At 40.2% G+C, this 18,155-nt stretch overlaps 1 protein-coding gene across 2 annotated transcripts in view; it reads right to left on the reverse strand.

The window, feature by feature from the left end:
* Positions 1-9,111: 9,111 nt before the first annotated feature.
* The window catches only part of RCN2 (reticulocalbin 2), a 29,122-nt gene continuing 20,078 nt past the window's right edge, over positions 9,112-18,155 (reverse strand). For both annotated transcript variants that reach the window (XM_090028538.1, XM_090028537.1), the window contains exon 7: positions 9,112-16,873. In XM_090028538.1, coding sequence (XP_089884664.1) covers positions 16,721-16,873 — 153 coding nt within the window. In that variant the 3' untranslated portion in view covers positions 9,112-16,720. The remainder of the gene's footprint in view (positions 16,874-18,155) is intronic.

Consider the following 18,155-nt stretch of genomic DNA (forward strand, 5'->3'; position numbering starts at 1 on the left):
CCCAGGAAGCACCAGTCACTGAGCCAGGGGGGCATGGGCAAGCCCTCCAGTGCGGTCCCGGTGGACTTGAAAGTGGCCTGGAAGTGCTTCTGGTCCACTTCTGGGTCTGCTGCCGAGCGAACTGGGGAGCCCCCCGTGCTTCTGTGGGACACTCCATGCACCTCAGTATCACAGGAGTCACGAGCTGCCTTGCATCTTGAGGTAAGTAGAAAAAACATTTAAAGCTGTGTCTATGTTTGAATCGCCAAATCTCTCCGAATAAATTCAGAGAGATTAAAGGGTCCTCTGATTCAACTCTGATTCGGAGATTTTGCCACCAAATCAGGCCGAATCTTTGCCGAATTGAATCAGGGTCTGAAACTTCACGCAGCCCTAACAGATATTGTGGTCTCTAGCAGAGGTTACTTCCTCAGTAACTAAAGACTAGACCCTGTCCAGTGCTGAATGTTCTGATTCTGACTGCTGACAAGGGGCTGATCCACATGCTTGCAATGCAGTACATGCTCATGTGCTGTGGAGGACTGGAACCCGAGTTCTCACTATCTTGTACTCATCTCTTGGATGTAACACACATGTGTATGAATACATTGCAAATATACTACCTCAGTGGGCAAATGACTGGAACTGCTAAACAAAGCTCTGTGATCTTGGTTATACAAGAGATAGGTGTGCTTGTTTACCACATCACCACCATTTAATCTGAGAAAGCTGTTAAATGTAGAATCTTCGGCTTTTTAAGAATAGTTAGATTGAGGTTCCTGTGTAATGAGGAGAATCATCGCTGTCAGGATGTGTTTGAACACTGCCAATGAGAGGTAGAATACAAGAAGCAGCATAAATAAATAATGATACATGCTTCTGATCTGGCTAGTGCCAACAGTGGTTTGTAACAGCTTGGAATCTGACTTTCCACCCTGGAGAGCAGGTTTTGAAGCTTAGAAGGAAATTAGCTCAAGAAATGTGCTGCTGCAGATGCAGTCAGGCTGGTTAGTAGGTTTCTTACCCTACATGGGTGCGGAGTGCAGAGCTGGCCATCCATGCCCACATTTAACAACCTTAAAATACATATAGGAGCAGAAAGCCTTTTCTAGTTGTCATTCTCTTTAGGGAGAGATGGGAGGTAGTAGGGAGAGGAAGAAGATGCTACAGAGAACAGAGTATCTTTAGCAAGAATAAGCCTACAAGAATGGGTCATTCACAGAGACATGTTGTACTTCATCAACAAAGACATATTTTTCGCTGAAAACTCTTTTGTCATGTATTCTTTGACCACAGCATACATTTTAGTACAGTGAGCATATGCATATGCAACCACAGCTAGGCAAGTTTAGCAGTCCTATTTTTGTCAAATGTGCATTCACTTTGCACAATTGCTTTTATTTAGTTTTTAATTGGTACTGTCATGCCTCAATGCTTTGGCCCTTGGGTATTAATGATAGCAATGGCTGTTTGGAATTGCAGGAAGAAAAATAAATTAAATATGCCCATTGCATTCTGGCTTTTGTGTTACTTGGCATTCTAAGGCTTGTGGGGGATTTCTGAACTATTTGATAGAATAAAATTATTCTAGTGCCATTTGGGGGACAAATTGTTTAAAAATGCATCATATACAATTAAGCATAGAAGACTTCATCACAAGTACACTTGCCTGGGGTATCTATCACTGGTGGTGGCTGGAGGTGGGCCTTATTTGCTGATGACATCTGAAACAGTTTCAGACTGGCAGAAAATCATGCTCTTTACCATTACGTACAAATAAATCTTAGCCACTATTTTCAGCTTGTCTAAATGAGGCCTTGGAGCGACCAGCCAGAAGTGTCAACTGAAATAGGTTTTTCATATCATTGCAAGCAAGTACTGTAGGTGTGAAGAGGGGGTATTTTATATAATTGAAAAAGAAGTATGGTAAAGTTCACAATGTATGCTGAGTAGTAGTCTAGGGTTTCAAATATAATGATGAGTGGGGTTTTTTACTAATATAACTTATGTAGCAAATACATCCTGAAATGCTTAATCACAGAAAACTTTAAAAACCAAAATGTTAACTTGAAATGCAATAACTATATTATTATGGCTTGAGGCATTAGGAGTCATTAGTGCTAATTATTGGCCCAGTAAGGGTCACTGGTGTATAAACAACCCAACAGACTATCGTGTGGTATAACCATTCTCCTTTGCTTGGTGGGTGAAGATCTGAGGTTCCTGTGGATGGAAAAGCAGCTGTACAGAAAAACTTCTTAGAAAGAGAGATTTAATGGCCAAATTACCCAGACTGTGTAATCTCATGGGGATCTTTGGATTAGTTTACTGGGTAAAAAACTAATAGACTAGTAAGAAATGTAAGATCCAGAAGAGAGACACAAACACATGGAGGTCATTGCTTCTAGGGACAGACTTGCAAGGCTTTTCTATGTCCTAGTGGTCCTTTCTTAAAGGGCCATCTATAAAACCAAGAGGATGTTCATGCACAGGACCAGAACAGTCAAAAGGGCCAGGGGCCCATGGCAAGGGACGCTTGGAGGGCCTGGGGTTCCCAACTGGCCTTGGAGGTGAGGCTAGAGCCAAAGGTCCTGGGAGGGGACCAAGCCCGAGAAGGGGAGTTTCAGGGAGCAAGGCAGCCCTGAATGAGGGCGGGGTAGGCTGACTGAATGGAGGGATCGTGGAGGGATCCTGATAGGAGAATTCAGGGGCCCAGTGTGGGGCCGGTGCTGTTGATAACAGCTGGATGCCATCTGTGAGGCATGGGCTGCTCTGTAGGGTAGGTACAGAGCCGCAGATAGTGCCCCCTGGCATCGGAGCAAGAAATGGGCAGCGTCCCGCCTAATTAACAACTATTAATTAAATATCATCAAGGCAGGGTGGGCAAGAAAGTGGGTGGTTAGCCCAGAAACAGGTGGGCGGGCTGAAGATGGATCGGCTCTGAGAAGGCCCTCCTGTTACCTTTACTTATGTCCCTGTTTTTAAAATTACTTCCTCTGGAGCCAGTTGGGGCATTGTCCTGGTCCTCATGGGCTAGCCTACCTAATGGGCTAGGCCTACCCTCTCCCAGGTTTTCTAATGGTACACAAGGGAAGGATTGCCACTTTCGTGACCATTTGTTTAAGAAAATAGGATTTTTCCATGTGTTTATATGTAAATGATTCACACCAAAAAAGACCTGACTGTCTCACCCTGTTCAGTATCTATAGAACTAATCATTCAGGAGATTTTTGATTAATCAGAAATGTCAGATATCAACCTCAGGGTAATCATATACAGAATTCCTTCCAAATGGATTGAGTCAGTTATGAGGATTAGAGTGTATTAAACTTATTTAATGTCATTATTCATCCAGACCTATTTTTCTTTTCCTTCAGTTACTTTTATGATGCAAACTATGTTTAAATCTGTCTTATTGCATTAGTAAGATTAAAAGAAAAGGTTGTAGAAACAGTGATGATTCAATTTTGGAAAAGATGCATCCTGAGACCCACCTATAGGGAACTCTAATCTAGTGGAACTCAATATTAACAAATAGAATGAAAGTCTTAAATTGCATCCATGTGCATGCAAATAACAGTTTTATAACAGGTCTATAGAGCTGTTATACATTTTTAATAGACTACCACTGTATAATTAGAACTTTTGTCAGCAGGATTCAGTGACCTACTATAATCATAACGTAAAGGTTGTATGAAGCCAGTCTTCATTTCTGGGACACGTTCTTTACATTTTCTTGTATTTCATTTTGCTCAGACTGAAAAATAATTAATATATGGAATTCCTTCCTGCTCTTATTTATTAATAAACTGTTAAAGTTTGGGGTTTGAATGGCTATGCCTTAACCCTTCTTTCTGGAGCCTTTCCTGGGAGTAGGATTGGGAAAGATGGTGGAATCACTTATACTCCCACTCATTTGATTAGTACTTTGCACTTTATGCCTTTCACCTGATGATCTCAGTGCTCTTTTCAAGCATATAGTGAATGAAGCCCCATGATACTCTAGGACGGAGGGATGCATGATACTATTTTAGCAGAGTTAATTGAGGTTCAAGGGTGGGGCAAGGTTAAGGAACTAGTTACTTCCTGTGAGATCTTGTACCAACTAACAGAACTGGGAACAGAGTCTAGATATAGCAACTTCCCATCCTGTCTCTAATGACAAGGCACTCTGGTCTCCTCCTGAAGACTAATTTGAATCTCTTTAAATAAACTGATCTCTGGGGAAATGGTATTTTAACTCTCTGCAAAATTCCCATTATTAGTGCTGTACTCAGAAAAACAATGTTCCTAATTAAATAGAAACATGATAAATAAGGATCACAGTTCTTAAAATTATGATGGTTTGCTAAAGGTCTGTGTTTTGGCATGGGGTGGTTCGTTATAATGATACCTGGAGAATCTGAACACTGGAGGTTGGGAGGGGTGGGGAGGAGTGGTTTAATCCTTTCACTGCCAGCCTTCTTCACTTGCTACTACTGTGCTGCCCACTGCTAGTCCACTGTTTGCAGTACAGAAAGGAGCACAGCCAGATGTGTTCAGCCTGGAGGCTTTCAACTGCAAACTAAGTAAAGATACTTGTGCCAAGCTGCAGCATTGCTTCCAACAGGATATTGTAGTCTGCAGTCATTACCCCAGTGGACATGGAATGCAAAATGTACAGGACGGTCAATCAGCATCATTAGTTTACATAGCTATAATCATAATGCATCTGTTTCCAGTCTTAAGAGTGCTCCTTGCTCTTTTCCCACTGTTGTAACATTTCACCATTCTTGCATCGGTGACTGACCAGGATCCCATTTTAGAATTTGTCAGGACTGTGCCTTAACCTAAATCAATCTCCGTTATTCAGCTCCTTTTTCTGGGGTTCTGCTGCTCCTCCATGCCTTAGGAATCTAGAAACTGAGACTCAGAATCAACTCTTCTCTGCAACAATGCAGAGAATTACTGTTCAGATTGCAAATTTTGGTCTTTAATATGGATTAGCAATGAGGAATCTACCACCCACTCCAGAGTGTCTTAATCTGCATTGTCATGGAGAATTTAACCTTTAGAACCTGAGAAGTCCTTCAATTCAGTTACATGCAATGTGTAATAGAATAGGTCCTTAGTAAGCTGTGAGGCTGATTTAATTGAGAAGTCCCAGTAACAATTAAAATATTTGCTGTTCCTGACACCAAACATTCTGGAATTCTGTCCTTACTCTGTGCCACAGCTACACACCATTCTCTAGCAAGGTGTGGCCAACCTGTGGCACATGTGGAAGCAAAGCAGTGGAGTGGGCAAGGGAAGATTGCCATGGCAGTTGGAGGGCATGTGGGGCTAATTTGTGGCACACCCTCCAAAAAGGTTGCCTCCCACCGCCTCTCCCCACTATTTTAGGGTGTATAACTCCAGGTGGTCTTCAGCATTATGCTCCTCAAAGCTTAAAATGAACAGAGGTCCTTAAGGATAAGGTTTTCAAGTTTCAGACTAACCCTTCTACATAAGCAGACATCTTTCTGACTCCACCCAAGTTATTTCTAGTAATCTGTTAATTTCTATGGTTTGCGCTACTCAGAAAAGAACTGAAAGATGTTATATTCTATTTAAAAGAGATACAAACTCTCCTTCTCTGTTTCGGTTTTTAGTGACTCCCACCTCTCTGCCCCCCCCCCCAAAACTAAGAAGAAAAATGGTTAAAATTCTGTCAACTAATTCATTCTTCTGTTTGGTCAACATTGCATGTCACCCATCAGAATATGTATGGAGAGAGTTGCCCCTTATGATAGTTTGAAGACATTTGGGAGGAACCCTCTATTGAAATGTGTGGTTGCAATCAGTGGTGATGACAGTTTATTAGCATGTTCCAGGTTTATTGTGAGTACTAATGAGATAAATAAGATTCTGATTCTGCCTTGAGCTTTGGGGAAGGACAGATTTACAGAGTTCAGAGATCCAAGTTTTGGTTTGGTTTAGAGTTTTGGATCTTCCCATTTCAATGTTATGGAGTTTAAATTTTGGATTTGGAGTCTTTTGTTTTTAATTTGGTCTTTTTATAGTTAAAACATCAGGCTAGGGATAGGGGATTTTTGTTCATCTATTTCTCCAAGCAAGTCTCTTTTCACAGTTATGTTCATGATTTGTGGTTCTTTGATCCTACAGACAATAGACCTTTTCTTCTAGAGAGAAGCAGAGTGGAGTGTGGGGACTCTATGGGAATTCTAAAAGAAGAAATGTAATTAGAATTGTGCTTCAGACTATGCAGGTATCTACTTAATGGCACATCTTGAGAGTCCACAGGTAAATTACCATCCCTCAAAATCATTATGCTTATTAAATGGAAAATTGTAGGGAACTGTTTATAATAAAATCTAAGGCACCTCTCACTATCATGTTTGAGGCACATCTTTATGAATTCCTTCAGTATATTAACGTATAAAATTAAATCAATACAGACTCCAGCAGGCTCCCTGCACACTAGGTTCTAAAGTCTATGGACAGAGAGCAGCAAAACAGCTTCCAGTGGGAAATCACAGCTATAAGGTACAGAAGCTCCACCAGCGAGCAGGAAGCTGCCATCTCTATTGCCATGGAAATGGCTGCCAGATTTGCAATGAGGGAAGGGTAAGGGACTTTAAAATGATCCCAAATTCTGTCAATTTAAAATTATTTTAAATCACCTTATTTTCTTTGATGAGCCAACCTTAGTTTCCATGGAAACAGAAAATACAGCCAGCAAACTTCTGGCCTGATTTGTAAGAACTCTTTTAAAGTCAGCTTTGGTTCCTGGCTGAAAGCTAAATGTGCTGTTTTCAAACCAGGGAGATAGTGCTCGAAAACTCTGCAACAGTCATTCTGAGCAAGGGAACATTTATCTTTTTCTAACGCATACTTTTTTTTTTTTAAAGGGAACGTTTCAAATACCCTTCGAAAAAGCCATTGCATTTTATAGTACAAGGCAGTATCTTTAATTAGCATTTTTTTAAATTATATTTACAATGAATGTAAAAAACCAATTTATATCTTCTTCTTATATAGTGCTTTTTATCAGCTGATGTCAAGCAGTTTGCAAAGGAGGCAGTGTCATAGTTCCTGCTTTTGTAAGATGGAAATAAAGGCAGAAAGAGGCATCCAGTGGGTAGTATCAGAGCCAAGAATAAAACCAGACCCACAAGTCCCAGTCAAATATTTTATACACTAGGACACATCTTTGTGCTCATTATATATATAATCATTATAATAATAATAGTGATATATATAATGAGCACAAAGATGTGTCGTAGGGAGCACACACTATCTATCTATCTCAAATATATATATTAGGGCTGTGCAAAGCCCTATGGGGCAGATGCAGCATCCCACAGGAGCACAAGGGGGCTCCCCAGCACGCTCAGCAGCAGACCTCGAAGTGGACCAGAAGCAATTCCGGTCTGCTTCTGGGTCCCTGGCTCGGCAACTGGTGCCTCCTGGGTCTGGGGGGGCACCCGGGGTCCCCCTGTGGCTGATCACCAAGCTGGGAGGGGGCTCCCTGCGCAATGCCCACTTCTGGGTTTGCTGCTGAGCATGCAGCAGAGCCCCCCATGCTCCTGTGGGAAGCTCTGTCTGCCTCAGCACCACAGTGATCATGAACTGCGCTGCTATCTCAAGGTATGTAGAAAAAAACTTTTAAGGCTGTGCCTGTGCCCAAATTGCCAATTCACCAAATCAGCATTGAATCTTCAGATTCAGCTGAATCAAATCAGGAACAGTGATCCGAATCAACAGATCGAATCATTGTCCCTGATTCAGGCCAAATCAGAATCCAAATTGAATAGGGCCCATTTCACACAGACCTAATATATATGTTATCTATGTGTAGGTTTATGTGTATATTCCTATAAATATGAATGTTTTGAAATGAAAAATCCTGGCACCCAGACTGGTCTGGTCTTATTTTTGAATTTGATTCAACACCTCTTGAAGTTAGCAGCAGTTTTTTCACTGACTTCATGGGGAGTTGGACCAGGGCTGATTTTTTTTAAATGCACACTCAGCACTCTAATATTGTTATTTTTCTCAACAACTATGACATGTGTGAAGGAATTCCATATCATATTAATATCTTTGCATTTAATATTTTCCCAAATTATTGCTGGAATTACATTAGTCAACTGAACACAAGGCTCCCATGTGCTTGGTGTCATGCTAACGTGTGATAAATTAGATGATCTCTGTTACAGGGTAGGAGAAGAAATAGTGGAATAGCAATTTTCCTCAGGTCATGCAGCAGGACATTCATTTTCAAACTGTGATATATCATCCTCAGGGGTTCCTCAAAGAGATCTGAGGTAATGATAGAGCAGGCTGGGAAGCAATGCATTGCCATTGTTGGGCCAGGTAGCTCGGATCCATGGATAGGGGTAGGGGTTCTACAGCAGACGAAGTGATATGATAGGGTTCTGTGGCTTTAGGAAGCTTGAAAACCACTGCAGTAGAGCAAAAGTTGGGTTTCCTGAGTCCCAAGCCAATGCCTTATCCCCTTTACTTTGATTCTTCCTCATTTGATGTGTTCATACAAAGCTAGTGTTATGGGATCTTCATTCTTTTATAAATTTAAATTCACTTTCTTTCCAGTGCTGAGGTTACCATATGATAGATCTGTAGAAATTCAGATGCACTATTCTTTTTGCTCCTTAATTTCTGATACTAAGGCCCCAAGTTCTTGTCTTTAAATGATAAGCTGAAATGACAGACGTGGTAATAGAATTGTAGGGTTGAAAGGGATCTCAGGGGTCATCTAGTCCAACCCCCTACACAAATGCAGTACTATTCCTAAACTATCCCAGTTCAGTGCTTACTGAACCTTCCCTTCAAAACGTCCAATAAAAGATTCCACAGCTTCCCCAGGCAGTCTGTTCTACTGCCTTACTTACTATTACCAGTAAAGGAGTCTTTCCTGGGATCTAATTTAAATCTGCTTTGCAGCCTCTCTTCTGCAGCAAAAACTAAGTTGTTCTCCCTTTTTTATGGCAAATGTAGTCATTTACTGCAACGTATGCAAGATCTAAAAAACAAACTTCATTTCATGCTGGGAACTGTAAAATGGGAATGATGTAACAATTAACAAACAGTAAAATAGTTGAATAAAAAGAAATGAAAACAACATGTTAATTCTGTTAGAGAAACAATACATATTGTTATTATTTCTTATCATTGCTTAGTACTACAGGTATTGCATATTATGTATCAAAGTACATAGCAGTTTTCTTAACTTTTATTCTGCTTTATTTGACTTAACTGAAGTGCATTCCAGGCATAAATTAGTGATTTGTCAGGTAGAACAAATTCCTCTTGTCTTTGAGAATATGTTCATTGGTATATTTTGTCACAGAAACCTGCCCTTTATAAACATACAGCACACCAGTGTTTTTCAGTATCACATGGTAAAAGCATTTGTAGCATCTCGGCATCGATTACTGTTCTCTCTGCAAACCATGAATGCTAGAAATGTTGATCAGATTGAATCATGCTTCAGATGTGTAAATAATTCAGTCTGTTTTTTTCACTTTGTTCATTTTTGTCGTTCTGTTGATATTACAATTGAGAGAGGATGATTTTTTGCTGCATAACTTTTACAAAATAGGTATTTTTGTTAGTCTAACAAACCCTTTATGTATTTATTTTATAACTTTCATTTTCTTTAATCTTAAAACTAAAGCAAACATGGATTTTTTTTGGTTACACTGAAAATACTCTTTCCCCAGGTTGGGGCCTCAATCATTAGTTTCATAATTGTGATATCTATGCTCTATTAGTACTGACTGGTCAGGTGAAACTAAGCAGATTACAAAGGCCCTTTTTAATAACAGAATCGTGGCCTAGTTCAATCTGCATAAAGGGGAACAGAAAAAAACCCAGACATTACTTGTGAGACCTGTGCGAATAGGGAAGTATTCTATTTGGATTCAGATTTGGATGATTTGGAAGACAGTGATTTAATTTGGAGATTTGGATCACTGTCCCGAATCAATTTGGCCTAATTGGCTTTGGAAGATTTGGCGCCGATTTGGAGAGATTTGGAGATTCAGCCATAGACTGTAATGGAGAATCACTGAAATACCTATAACTTTGTCAGTTTTTGGCTGTTTCAGATAATGATTGCAGGGATGGTAGCCCTTTCTGAGAGCATGAAGACTGTCAAGTTTCAAGGCAATAGGTACAGGGGTCTCTGGAAAACTGCACCTCAAAGTCTTGAAAGCAAAACTCATCTGTTTGTGTTAAGGCAAATTTGGATAAAAACAGCAGGGGCAGTAGCCCCTTCTGATGGCATGAGGCATGCCAAGTTTCAAAAAGATAGGTGCAGGGGTTTCTGGGAAACTGCACCTCAAGCTGCTGACAAACAAAACTCGTGTCACTGTGTGTGTTAAGGTAGAGTGGGGTGAAAACGGTAGGCATGTTAGCTCCTGCTGCAGCCATGGAGCCTGCCAGCTTTCAAGGAGATAGGTGCAGAGGCTTCTGGGAAACTGCACCTCAGGCTGCTGACAAGCAAAACCTGTGACATGTGTGACACTGTGTATGTTAAGGCGCACCCTCACTGGCACTGGGGCCTCTACACGACATGGTAGTGTGCTCCAATGAGGCCTCCCCCACCCTACAGCTTCAGCTTGGTCTACCACTAAATGACAACAGGTAAAAACTTAGTAAACAGCACAGTAGCACCAGCAGCAGCTCAGGCAGCCAAACTTTCACAGACTAGAGCCTTTCTTTCTGCAAGATGAATGGATGTGTAAAGTCAGATGTTTGAAGGACCACATCATTACATAAAGCCTGTTGTGTCTTCTGAAAAGCTTCCAAATGTTCCGCATTCCAGTTTATCGGTCCATTACCCGATAGGAATCATCTATTGAAATCAGATATATGTCCCTCACAAAATCAATTTCCCTGATCGCAGGCTGAAAGGGAGCATGGGTGGTGACACCTTTTTGTCCTCCCTACTGTCTTTTGTGCTTTAAACTACAGAAGGTAATTCAGATAATATGAGTGACATATCTTCTTGGATGAGCTTGCCACTGAAAAAATTGCTTGATAGCATTAACTATAAAAGCACAATATTTGAATACAATGAGGACTTCAGGGAATGAAAATGAGCTGAAACACTGAAGGAATGATTCAACCCTGTTTGATCGCATTTCTCTATTAGGGCTTTGAGCATCAGTCAGACAGACCCAGCTAGCACACCACTTCGATCAAGCAAGGTCATCTTGTTTTTTTTAAAGCAATAAATCTGAAATAAGGATGCAAACTCTCTTTTTCACAAGTATCCTGATTAAAGCACACTGCTGTTTCCTCCCCAGCACACTGGAAGGCATCTGTAAAGACTGTGATTCTTGTGCAAGAATCCGCATACATGGGAAAGATTGCGCTCTGATGAAAATACAGAATTTACATGTACTTCATTATAAGAATCTTGAGATGTTATGGCTCGTGGGATGGTAACACCAGATGCGCTTGTCAGTGCTCTCAGCTAGGATCCCCTTTGGTTTAAGGCTGGTGGAGCTGGTGATACAGTATTGTTCCCCTCACCAAACTGCTCTGGTGACACATGTGGGAGGGTAGATTTGATGGGGACACTTTGGGGAAGCAGTTGTGTGTTTTCCAGGTTGTAAAATGAAAATTGCTTTTGCATTTTTGTTGTTTTAAATTACAAGTGCATAAGATTAAATTACAGCAGTGTATAAGATTTTTACATGGATTTTTCCTTTTTATTTGTATAAAACCAAAGAAACTACTACTAACCTATATTCTCTGACAAAAGTAACTTCAGATTTGAAAACAAAAATGAGAACAGCTTCCAGAGTCAAAGGTCACTGAGAAATCTCTCCCACCAGAACTTATAAATAGATCAGACTTGTTAGCATCAGGGCAGACAGTGCAGTCCTTGATATCTATTCTGAATATGTTGTCTGCAAACACATGCATCTTATAATTTGGCAACTGCAGGGATCCTTGGTGAAATGACATATTGAGGTGAAGGTGTGGGGGGGCATTAACTTATGCTGGAAACGCTATGCATTTGTTACATTGATTAGCCTATGCCTACTGAAGTAAAAAATCAGGATTTCTGAGGCTGGCTTTGTTTACATAGCTGTTTTGGCTGAAAATCAGACAGACTTTTTCCTGCTATGAAAATAATGAATGTAGGCCTGGGACTTCGATTGGTCCTTTGCCTTCTACATGGAGAACTTATGCAGATTTCATGGAGCATGGCCTGATACTTCCAAGGTTATGCAGGAATGCCATGTGACTTGAGCTGAGCTTTTAGCAAAGCAAATTACTATCTAAAACTAATTTCCAAGACCTGATTTGACTTGTGTTAAAGTTTAGCCATTTGGGAAAAAATAGGAAAATGTTAGTCCTTAAGTTTAAACTTGAAACGTTTTGGCTTGAATGGCTGAAAACAGGGAGAAACAGTAAAATAAGCTACGAAAGACTTATTCTTTTGAAACTTTGAAGAGCCAAAGAAGTGAGTTTTCAGGTTTTTCAATGTTTTCATGGTATCATAGTACTTAGGGTCAGAAGGGAGCTAAACAGATCACCAGGTCCAACCCCCTGCCTGGGGCAGGAACAGGTGCTGGGATCATATCACCCCAGCCAAATATCCATCCAGCCTCCTCTTGAAGACCCCCAAGGTAGGAGAGAGTACCACCTCACTTGGGAGTCTATTCCAGAGCCTGGCAGCCCTAACCGTAATGTCTCCTGATGTCCAGCCTGAACCTTCTCTCTAACCATTTGTGGCTGTTATTCCTAGTAACCCTAGGTGGTACCTCCCCCAATCCCACTGATCCTCCCTGGTGAGTTTGTAAATGGCCACCAGATCCCCTCTCAGCCTTCTCTTGTGGTGGCTGAATAGGTTCAGGCCCTTTAGTCTCTCTTCACAGGGCCTGCTCCACTGCCCCTGGACCATGCGAGTGGCCCTCCTCTGGACCCTCTTAATGCTAGCCACATCCCTCTTGAAGTGTGGCACCCAGAACTGGATGCAGTACTCCAACTGTGGCCTGACCAATGCCGCATAGAGGGGGAGGATCACTTGCCTGGACCTGCTTGTAGATGCATGGCAAGGTGCAGTTAGCCTTACTGACCGCTTCCTTGCACTGGCGGCTCATCTTCATCCTAGAGTCAACAATGACTCCAAGATCCCTTTCTGCCACTGTATTGACAAGAAGGGTGTTTCCCCAGCCTATAGGTGTGTTCCTGGCTCTTTCTCCCTAGATGCAGCACCTTGCACTTCTCTGTGTTGAATTCCATCCTATTCTCATCCACCTACCTCTGTAATTTTTCTAGATCTAGCTGGATTCTGTCCCTCCCCTCCATTGTGCCCACCTTGCCCCACATCTTGGTGTCGTCAGTGAATTTGGACAGCTTGCTTTCCACATCCACATCCACATCCACATCCAGATCGCTGATAAAGATGTTGAACAGTACAGGCCCCAGGACTGAGCCCTGGGGGACTCCACTGCCCACATCCCTCCAGGTCGAAAATGACACGTCCACCACCACTCTGGGTGCAACCATCTAGTCAATTTGCCACCCAACTGACTGTGTAGGCATTTCTGTAACAGCTTTGTGCAAAATTGTATTCTACCAAGTAGTCTAGATCCTAAAACTTAATGTGAATTTTTCGTTCTTTCAAGTTGTTACCCAAACAGTGGTTACTGGTGAACAACTAAAGTGGAACCTTTTGCCTCATTATACTGCAAAATGTATCACTCTTAGTTGCAAGAGCCATAAACAAAATAAGGAATGCAATCTTTACTACAGGAAAAAATGCTTTTATAATTCCAAGTGTCTGTGCTTTTTGACTAAAACTAGAAGCCAACCATGAATGGTACCTGAACTAGTAATGTAGAGTTTCTTTACTTAAGACATACAATTTTGTTCCATTCTTCCAGTTTTCTCTTCTCAGTAATGATTATCTAACATGCCATCAAGTGAAACAGTGTCATATTCCTTCAAATATTAATGGCACTGAAAATGTTCTCACTTGTTCAACCAGTGTCTTCCCTCCTATCCCTGGATATTTGGATAATCATGGCTGAATTGTATTTGTAGATCACCATGTAGGACAATTCCTTCTCACATTAAGCTTAATTGTTAAGAGGACCTATAGGGGCATAACTCTGATCAGACTAATGGAAAATGGATTAATTTGAGACAAAGTGATATTAGCAGTTCAGTCCTAATGAATAAAGCCCAACTTTAACAAGCATATTAGAAAAATAAAAGTCTGCAAGAATGTTCTCCAGGTTATAGAAAAAGGAATTAAAACTGTCGACTGGATGCCAACCCATTAATGACTGTCTGAGTCTTGCATTTCTGAATTACCCATTTCATCATAATTACATAGTTTGCTTTTTGTTGCTCATAAAATTATTTTATTGGTTGAAAATCCTGAAGCACTACACTTTTCAAACCTGGCTTGGGGCAGCAGTAGAACCAATACTGTCTAAAGTTATTAGCTTACAAAAAGGTTAAAATGAGTTGCAAGATATTGGTCCTCTTGCACAGACAGTGAAATATATGGCTTCTATGCTTTGAGCTTGGTATTTCATTAGGATTGCTATAACCTTTCTATACTCTTGCTGGTTTCAGTGATACTTTCCAGCTAGTGAATAGAGAGCTAAGGCCATAAAGTTTTCTCCATGCCCCTCTCCCAACACAGAAGAGCACCCCTGGAATTCCTCTACAGGGTTCCTGCAACTCTATGCTGTCTGCCTTCTCCCATCATAAAATACACAGACACCTGCTACAAGATAGCAGCACAAATTAATACAACCTTTTTGTTCATGGCCACAAATTTGGGCATCTGTGACACAATAAAGGGCATGGATGTCTGTTTGTTTTTGCTCTGTGGCACCATAAAAATGTTTATGGTGGTGCAAAAGTGACGTCTGTTTGCAGCCTAAGCAACTGTGTACATTTTTACTCTGCAATTCAGAAGAGATGACTGCAGAGAAAAGACAAATCACTGGGTAAAGTATACCAAGGGTGCAGTTCCTAGGCATTGCTTCTCTAATACATCTTAGATGCTCTCTCTTTCAAAAAGTATTGAAAATGCATTCAAATAAGTGTAAATGACTTTCTAAAGGATGCAGAATTCTATAGTATTCTGTTTGTAAGAGAGAGAAGGAATGGTAGTATGTAGCATTTTAGCACTTATTCTTTCATTTCCATTTCAAATTAGCACTTACTCAACAAGTACTATTATTTGAGCATCCTTGTTCTATTTTACCCAAGCTATTAGGTCACCTAAAACAATGTGGTGTTATTATTGTAGAGTCAGTGTGTTATGCACAATCCATTTCATCCACATTCCATTTAAAAAAAAATATATTTCCAACATTCCACAAATATCAGGCTTTGTTCAGAAAAAGTGTTAAATGTTCTTGATTAGCAATTCTTGTATCTTCCATTGTGTCATGTTCAATGTATTAATGCCTAAGAATGTTGCCTGATCTCAGGAATGGCTCAGAGCTCTACTGTTTAGAACAGTAGTCACTAACCAGTCAATCTTGATTGATTGGTTGATTGTGGAGCCTCTGACAGTCTATCCCACAGACTGAGAGCGGCAGGACGCACATGACTGGGCTGAGCCATGCCCCCTTGCTGCCTGGGCGGGGCTGGGCAAGTGGGGTCAGAGCCCGGGCAGCTTGTCAGGAGGGCAGGGCAGGGCAGTAGATCCTGGGGTGCCTTTTACTTACAAAAAGTGATCTTCACCACAAACAGGGTGGAGACCACTGGTTTAGAAGGTTACATATACTCTCTTATTTCTACTATTATCATCATTTCAAGTGTTTCATAACTGACATAGAATTGAAGAATGGACCAGCATTTGGTGTACTGTAACCCACAAAATACTCCATTCTTCTTTAAATTTAATAGACAGACTTTAGCACTAGACTAGATAGGACACCTATCACATTATCCCTTTATAGATATAGTGCCATTTCCAGTTCAGTCTACAGTAATTGCTTTGGGTGGCCTAAGACTAGGAATAAACATAAAAATAAAAAGATATAGCACTGAACATTTTAATTCAACAAATTAAGAGTCTTAACCATGTAAAATACCATTACATACCTCTAATGTTGTAGAATTATACATTAAAAATTACTGTGCCTGTATAGATTCAAAAATATCAGGTTTTATAAATCGCAATAAAACCTTTTATAGAAACCATGTAAAAATAAGATGAAACCTCTTAAACAATTGAGGTACTAAACTTTCTGAATGTTCCACCAAAGGTGATAAGATATCATACTTAAATACTAAATTTAAACATTGCTCTTATTCTCCATATTCAGAAAAACACTATACTGCTTAAATAAACTAAACTACATTATTGGTAACTCTCTCACTTATTACACACACATTTTGCTTTTTTCAGAATCCAATTAGATTCTTCATTCTTCAAGTACCATTGCACAATTCTTCACTATACAAGTCCCAAGCATATAGATTCTAGGAATGTTTTCAAAAACTATGAAACAAATAATACTGAAAATAGAGAAATAAATATTGTAAATATTAGTTTTGAAGGCTGAAAAAAGGACAAGGAAGTGTGAGAGCATTTCAGTAAATTTAGAATGCAAAATATCTACGCAAACATTAGTATATTATAATCACACAAAGTAAAGCTTATAGTATATCTTAACATTGAGCATTCTTAAGGAAAGCTCTTTTGAGGGACAGAAAGAAGGCAAACAGATCACAGATGAATAAACTAAAGTTCTTCATGGTAGAAACGTTCATCATGAAGCTGCCTGCCATAATCTGTGGCTTCGCTGGTAAGAAACAAGTCCTGGTTCTCAAGAATCTCTGCCTCTGAGAGCTTTTTATCATCATTCAAATCCATTTCTTCTATTAGATGAACTGCCTTTAAAAATAAATGGAACAAGTGTGTTTTATACAGTAAATAAACACTAACATATGTGAATATGCTCTTTGGCACAGTCTTGTCAAATTCCTGCCATTACACTGTCACTTAATTCACTAATTAAGATTTTATATGTGCTTATTTTCTCAAATTCTGTTTTCCTCCTTTCTGGTTTGAAATAAAGTTAGTGCTGTATTTCCAAAATCCATCAATTCTATAGCACATGACTGACATCAAACAGGCTCAAGCACTAGCTTTGTTAGGACAGCAGAAGACATTTCTCAGCAAACAGTGAAAGAATGAATGAATAAATCTAAGCAAAGTGCTTGTGTGCACTAGGCATCCCTTCTGCATACAGCCCACAAAGGGACACACAAGTTGTTCCGATCTCCCAGCTACAGCCTGGTTCTTTAGCTTAGGCTACATGGTACCTGTACTTTTTGGCTGCTTGCAGATTTAAAAAAAAAATAAAAGCCCAAAAACAAACAAACGCGCTATACGAAAAGCAGCAGTGTGCGTTACTTCGACCCGGCTCTGCAGTGTCTGTATATATCAGGTGCTTCAGCGGGGCTTCTTAGTGCTTTTAGCTAAAGCCGATTCACTCACCTCTTAGATAAAAGTGCCCAAAAAGCCCCACTAAAGCACCGGAGCTGCACAGACATCAGGCAAGCCAGGTCCAACTAACATGCTACTTATGGGCATGTGCTGCATTCAGTGTGGGAGCGTGCCAAGTTTAAAGTAAAGCACTGCTTTATTTATTTATTTTTTAATGTTGGCAAGCAGCCTTTATTCTAAAGGCCTCTGGTTCATTTTCCTGCTTGCTGGCCAAAATAGCAGCCTTTGTGTGAGGTCTCATCCAGGATTTGAACTGCTCTGGGCCTCAGCTATGTACACTCTTAATAAACTTCCTCTTGCACAGGAAGTTTAATTATTTGGTCAGTATGTCACATGTCTACCAAAATAAATTTGTTACAGCTCTCATCTACAGAACGTATCTTTTTAGGTCACCTGCTTTTAGCGTTGAAAATCCTTAATGCTAAAAGCTAATGTTAGTGGCCCTCACATTTGCATATTTTCTTTAATAAATTTTGACCAAAACAAGAGATTCTGTTTAAAGCCAAAACACAGGAAGTAAACTTACATTTTTAAGACTCATCTCTCCAGCCATAGGCATTTTAAATTAACTGTGTACTTTAAAGGTACAGATCTGAAACCGGATATTCTTTATTCTATATTCTGTAGGATATCTTTCTGTATTAATGATCAACAAAAAGTTCTAAAA

The sequence above is a fragment of the Crocodylus siamensis genome, chromosome 15 (assembly GCF_052110815.1).
Source record: "Crocodylus siamensis isolate JL-2025a chromosome 15, ASM5211081v1, whole genome shotgun sequence".
In the NCBI taxonomy this organism is placed as follows: Eukaryota; Metazoa; Chordata; order Crocodylia; family Crocodylidae; genus Crocodylus; species Crocodylus siamensis.